This window comes from Lactuca saligna, chromosome 5, assembly GCF_052625555.1.
Source record: "Lactuca saligna cultivar CGN05327 chromosome 5, ASM5262555v1, whole genome shotgun sequence".
Taxonomy (NCBI): domain Eukaryota; kingdom Viridiplantae; phylum Streptophyta; class Magnoliopsida; order Asterales; family Asteraceae; genus Lactuca; species Lactuca saligna.
Genome location: NC_136421.1, coordinates 280,838,657 through 280,844,781, shown reverse-complemented (window position 1 = coordinate 280,844,781; position 6,125 = coordinate 280,838,657). Strand labels below are relative to the sequence as shown.

Sequence of the window (6,125 nt, the reverse complement as noted above, 5' to 3'; positions counted from 1 at the left end):
TTATTAATTAATGAAAACAATAATAAAAAATTTAAAATTTAAAATAGAGAATAAATACATTGACAAGTAGCATCATATTAATGAGGAGGTCTAATAAATTTAAAATGGAAAACTAATAAATTGACAAGTGGCAACACATTAATTAAGATGTAACATGACAATAAAACTACTCTTTTATTAATATAAAGATAATTATATTATATAAATATATAAAAGGATGGTTGTGATTCAAACAATAATCTATTCCTATCGGACCACTTCCATTTTTTTTATTTCTTTTTCTTTTTTGGTTTGGTGGGTTTTTTTTTGATTGCACGTGTCTTCACCGATATATACGCGTTTGATTTTCCAGTTTTGTTACAGAGATTGGCACCGCCTCACCTCCTTTCATCTTCTTCCGTCTCACCTTTTTTTCTCACTTGGCCTATCGTACTCAACGGATTCTCTTTGGAGTCGATCACCACCGCTCCTCCTTACATCACCATGGCTCCATCGGCACCTGCCATCTCAGACGTCACCCCACCTGCTGCCAAGACAACCCTTCGGCGAGGCCTCTCAGAACCCTAACCTCAGCTTCGTCATGAGCATCGCCATCTTCAAAGGGCAAATCATCTCTTGCAAAAGGAAGCTATCGGGCCCTCATAGCACACTTCCTCTGATTTCTTCACTCCGTTTACCATCTTCCTCTTATCATCTCCTTCAGCAACAAATTGAAACCCAAAATAATCCCAATAGCCTTCCAAAAAATCAGTAGTCGACGACTACATCACTCTAAATGAGCCCTAATTTCTTCACTTTTTTGGATTTCGGAATCGAATAAAAGCAATATCTGCACACGAGTTTTCAGGTTAATTTGGAAACCTCTGTTCTATTTTTCTTTCTTTTGAAGTATCTGGGTATATCCGTTCACTTTCTCTTCTGGTCACCGTTTGCCTTTTTTTGGGATTTGTTGGTTCACTGCTTCTTTGGGTGAACCACTTCTTTTGGGTAAACAAGTTATTACACACGATTTTCGTCTCTGCAACCATGATTTTGAGCTTTCTAAGATCCATTTTATAAGTCTGCACTTCAATATTGTTTGGCTTTCATCTTCAATTTCATTGGTGTGTTTTGCATTTCAGCAGGTCTGGTAAATTCATGAATTTTGGGGAAGAATCGGTGCCTGTTGTATCGAAATTATAAATTATACAGTTGTTAAAAACAATTGTGTTTGTGAATATCCGAAGAAAGTTTCATGCTGCATTCCAACTGCTCGATAGAATGCTTCAACCAGGTTTATCAATTTTTTTCTAATCTTTTTATTCAACCGCAACTCTTATTTTTGAAAATATAAATGCTTTTTTTGTAAAGAATTTCGTTGTCACTATGGTGTTAAAGTATCACCCGTAGATGCTACAAGAATACGTCTATGGCGAAGAACACATAAGCTTCATGTATCCAAGGTTAGAATTTTAAAAACTCTCATACAAATGCCAATTCTCACGACATAGTGCAACTATTATGAAATGACTAGAATACCCTTTATATCATACTCTTGGTAAATTCCAAGTTTGCCCTTTCCTCTAGAACATAAAAATTGAAAAGGACAAAAAGATGAAATTTCTTGCTACTATTATACTCTTTTTTTATGTTACTATCTGTTGGAATTGTTGGACTTGAATGGTCGAAATTTGTACAGTTAGAGTTTGCTTTCGGAAAGATTTGAAAGACAAAGGGTTGAAGATGGACACAGTATGTTGCATATTTTGCACCATTTACATCTTAATTAGATTGATCCTGAAATAATTATGTAAGTGTTATTGACTTATTCTAAACTAACAAATTTTCAGATATAACCTCAATTACAGGCCCATGAAGTTAAATGATGTTCACACTCAATATTTACAATATAAAATTGATGGTTCCAGGTTAATGGTTTCAAGATGATGATACTCCTAAGAACATCGATGAATAAGGAAGAGGTCGATTTCATGATCAGAGACACCATTCACGCTTCTTTCTCTTGGTAGACTGGTCGATTCCATGATAAGAAACTCAGGCTCTAGGTCTTAGACAATTGATGTTGTATATATGCAAAACCATTTTCATCATATACATCGTGATTCAGCTTCAATCCTAGCTTAGACTAGGGTAATGGATGATTTCCTAGCTTCAATCCTCCATAACCCATCTCTGGATTTCTTCAAAACATTTCTCCAAAGGTATAATCGCCTGCCTTATTAAATATTACACCATTTGAGAATTTAATTCATGCAGTCTACATGGATGCTCTTTCTGCTGAAAAGTTAATATGTTCAATTCAAATAATAGATTTTATTATGCTTCTTAAAATCTAATTTCTTTTTGACACATATTACTGTTTTATCTGCTCAGGTATAGAAAGCCCTCTCACATTGTTGTGGAATGTGGATTACACTCTCCAATCACGTGTTACCAAAAACCCATCAATCTGTTGTGCTTTCTTGCCCAACGTCTTCCTCTCTTTTATCTACTCTTCAAAGCTAGTACTTGCTTTTCTTTACTTTTTTTTTTTTTTTTTTTTTTTAAATTTTGTTTGTGTGGGTTTTCTTTATTTCCTTCAAATTGAGTTGTTTCTTTTTCAATTTAGGTGAATTTTTTGCTCTATTCTTTAAACAGTACCAATGCTTGCGAAAGAAAGTTTAAAAGCTTTAGGTGGATTGGGTTTTCTTTCTCTTGGTGGGAAATTCCTTCTCAGGCATTTTCAGGTTGCTGCAGAAGCAAGAAGCTCAGAGGATTTTGTAGCACACTGTTTACTAACAGTTGCAGGAACATCACTTATAACTCAGAAATTAGCAACATACTTATAGTTTTTAACCATAATAGGAACATACCTTATAGGTATGAATTTGTAAGAATTTTTATGTACTTTGCTTTCTATGTGTAAAGAAAAATTAATAGAAAGCTTTATTGGCAAAGTACCAATCAAAATGCACCATGTTTACACAATCAAATAAAAAACAAAACCTCTCGGGACCCATGCAAAGCATGGGTCTCTTCTCTAGTTTCAATAATAGACATCGGATTAGTTTGATGACATCATTAGCTAATGATTATATTACTCATAGATCATATATCTAGAAAAAGTTATTGTTACCGAATACATGTAGACCTGGCAATCGTGTCGTGTTTGGGTTGGCGTGTCACGCGTTGGCGGGTCAAAATATGTCAACCCAAAAACGGCCCATTTAAATATATAGATTACGGGTTGACGGGTTTGGAATATAAATTCATATATGACCCACGAACCCATTTATTTATACAGGTTGGCGGGTTTGTGGGTATTGGGTTCGTGGGTCAGATTCCATAAATAAAATTAACAATTAAACATGAATAAATTCTTGATGGTTGATGCAAATATATTTGAATTTTGGACACTTAACTACTTTAGTCTTAAAGTCTTAAACATCCAAATGAAAATTAAAAACATTTATAGAAACATGTTCATTGCCTCAATCGCTTATACAGACATACGCCGATACCTCATTTGATTAGGGAAAAAATGAGGAAAATCAATTGGTTACAAACTTACTTACGACCTTATGAGTTAGGACCACAAGTCAAAATATCAATACATTTAAAAATAAAAAATATATTTTTTTAATAAAAAATATATTTTTTAATGGGTTGGCGTGTCGACCCATTTATTTTTTGAGAAACCCATATATGACCCGTTTAATAAACGTGTTGGCAGGTTGACGGGTTGAAAAACTCAACCAAAACCCGTTTATTTCGCGGGTCGTGTCGCGTGTCGTGTTGAGAATTGCCGGTCCTAAATAGAGGTCCCATCTCTAGTTTCAATAATAGACATCGGATTAGTTTGATGAGATCATTAGCTAATGATTATATTACTCATAGATCATATATTTAGAAAAAGTTATTGTTACCGAATACAAGTGGAAACACACAACACATACGCAATTATTATCTCTTTCAAAAGCACAACACAACATGCACGACCAAAACAAAACTGATAAACAATGTAAATGCAGTAAGAAAAGCCATCATCGCTGGATCTAATAATCGATGATCCATCTTCAAAAACATGCATAGATCATCTGATCACTTTCCTTTGATACTCCAGATAGCGAAGAAAGTTTGAACAACAGTAAGAAAAAGAGCTAACACAGTTATGAATGCCATTGGGTTAGTGATGTACTCGTGCCTGAGTTCACAAAGACTTGTGTTCCCCAAGCTTTCATAATGCCTTCGGATTAGGTCTTTGGCTTTCGAATATGTTGCATTGTTTGGCACCAAACCGGTGCATATTTCTTTGAAGAGTGTGGCAACTTCTTGATCATTCCCTAGGGAGTTATCAAGGACCCCAGCTTTACGAAGAGCCTTCACGTCCTCAGGGTGATCGATGAGAGAATTCAGGAGACATATGTAGGAGGTAACCCATGCATCATGTGCGTCTTCTGCGCACATTTCATAAGCTATTAAGTTTAATAACATGGGCTTGGTGGAATCGTCCACGGTTATCGGAGGTAGTTTTACATATGCTGACAACCTCCACCACCGTCTAGCAAACTCCACATGAGCCAAAGACATAACGCTACTCGGCCTGAAATGGATCCCGACATATTCAAGTTCTCTAACGTTATGAAAAGTATTTTTATGACCGTAGGAATTCCTGTGGGATTCATTCATGGGACTTGGTTCTGTAAGCCCAGTATGCAGACGATGGAGTAGATGATCACCTACGAATTCGTAGCTTCCATGTGATTCTCTTCCAGAATTTTGATAAGTTTGGGTTGAACTGCTTCCGAAAAGGAACCACCCTCTTATCTGCCTCCGTGACAAAATGTTGTCAGCGAAGAACAATAGAAACTTGTCACGCCTATCAAGTTTCATCAAATCCATCACATTGTTTAGAACTTTGAACGGAATTTGGTTTTCCAGCAAGAACAAGTCTCGGTTGATTAACACGATCTGATGGCTTCTCAGCTCTCGACAACTTCCAGGTTTCTCTCCGTAGATAAATAGAATATAATACAAAATAAAACATCCGTCCATCAACATCATCGTAGTGAATTCCTTATCGGAGAGATGGTCTGTTGACTTCTCTTCATAGAAACCTCTTAACTCTTTCACCATATTCGCTGCCCCAAGATATTTGTACAAGCTGCTAAGGCGCTCGTTATGCTCAGAACGTGAGAGGAGCTCCTTGGTGAAAACAGGCTTGAGTTTCTCGATAGACTGGAGCTTCGGGTTGCCATAATGGTATGGACCGATGGAAACAACCTTTGGAACATAGTATTTCTCGTAATCGCCCATCTCTCTCAACACACTCTCCGGGACTCTGTGGATTCGTGTGGATGACGAAGGTGGTGGCATGGCTTTTTCTATCAAGTCGATAACCCATGCCTCCTCTTGGTTCTCGATGCTGCTAGCATTGATTTCGTCGTGCTTGGCCATTGTTGGATTTCGTGGTTTAGTATAACTAGTAGTTAATTATGGGATCGTACGTAAGCAAGTGTTGATGATCTTGGTACATGGATGATGCATATAAATACCAACTTTAGTGATTGAGAATCTTGAAGACCGCTTTGTTCACAAGTGAAGCTAGGAACCAGGACTGACAAAGCTTGCTTTTGAGGTGAAGTATTATTAAATATTTAGCGAAAACGAGGAATGCATGTTGCTTTTGTTTCTAAAGATTGAAATAGAACCAAAGTCAAAAATTATAAATTAGGTGAACAGAAAGATCTATTTTAAATATTTGATGATCGTATATTTAACATAAAAAGTAATAAAATTATATTTCTGTTACCGATTTTTAGTCTTAATACATAAAGTTTTTTTTTCTAAACCAAAAACATGGTCTATATATAACTATAAAATTATTTAACAAAGGTATTTTGAAAAATATATGTTAAATAATTGTAACAAGTTTGTGGATGTTGTATTTTATTTCCTAATTAAAATTCAATAAATACAAAATGACAGCAACAATCCTCCATCTACCTGTCTTGTCTCTCTCGTCCAATGTTGGAGAAAATACGGGCAATAGTAAAAAATAGAGGGTATTTTCAAAATTTAGATATAAAAATGGACATTTCCGGGGTATAGACAATGAATTCCGCGGAGCTATGCGGAATCTACTG

The 6,125-nt window shown here is 35.8% G+C and overlaps 2 protein-coding genes across 8 annotated transcripts; one reads left to right on the top strand and one right to left on the bottom strand.

The window, feature by feature from the left end:
* Positions 1–340: 340 nt before the first annotated feature.
* Positions 341–2,936, top strand: LOC145047999 (uncharacterized). Of its 7 annotated transcripts, none has more exons than XM_078996379.1 (7): positions 341–847; positions 1,125–1,273; positions 1,351–1,442; positions 1,679–1,789; positions 1,908–2,201; positions 2,374–2,504; positions 2,638–2,936. In XM_078996379.1, exons 5-7 carry the CDS (start codon positions 2,134–2,136, stop codon positions 2,826–2,828), a joined length of 390 nt encoding a protein of 129 aa, XP_078852505.1. In that variant the 5' UTR covers positions 341–847; positions 1,125–1,273; positions 1,351–1,442; positions 1,679–1,789; positions 1,908–2,133; the 3' UTR covers positions 2,829–2,936. The 7 variants fall into 7 exon arrangements, 5 of the variants coding, with proteins under 5 accessions (XP_078852505.1, XP_078852506.1, XP_078852504.1 ...); XM_078996380.1 differs by having other exon boundaries at positions 1,122–1,273; positions 1,378–1,442; XM_078996378.1 differs by having other exon boundaries at positions 1,122–1,273.
* Positions 2,937–3,875: 939 nt separating this feature from the next.
* LOC144998034 (UPF0481 protein At3g47200-like) lies at positions 3,876–5,478 on the bottom strand. The gene has a single exon (XM_078957871.1). The coding sequence runs from the start codon at positions 5,434–5,436 to the stop codon at positions 4,081–4,083; it is 1,356 nt and encodes a 451-aa protein (XP_078813997.1). The 5' UTR covers positions 5,437–5,478; the 3' UTR covers positions 3,876–4,080.
* Positions 5,479–6,125: the final 647 nt, after the last annotated feature.

Bases quoted from the DNA above. Each gene is read 5' to 3' on its own strand.
- LOC145047999 (XM_078996379.1), top strand. From the start codon at position 2,134: ATGGATGATTTCCTAGCTTCAATCCTCCATAACCCATCTCTGGATTTC. The intron at 2,202-2,373 runs GTATAATCGCCT...TTATCTGCTCAG, and splicing joins TTCAAAACATTTCTCCAAAG to GTATAGAAAGCCCTCTCACA. The intron at 2,505-2,637 runs GTACTTGCTTTT...TTCTTTAAACAG, and splicing joins TTATCTACTCTTCAAAGCTA to TACCAATGCTTGCGAAAGAA.
- LOC144998034 (XM_078957871.1), bottom strand. From the start codon at position 5,436: ATGGCCAAGCACGACGAAATCAATGCTAGCAGCATCGAGAACCAAGAG.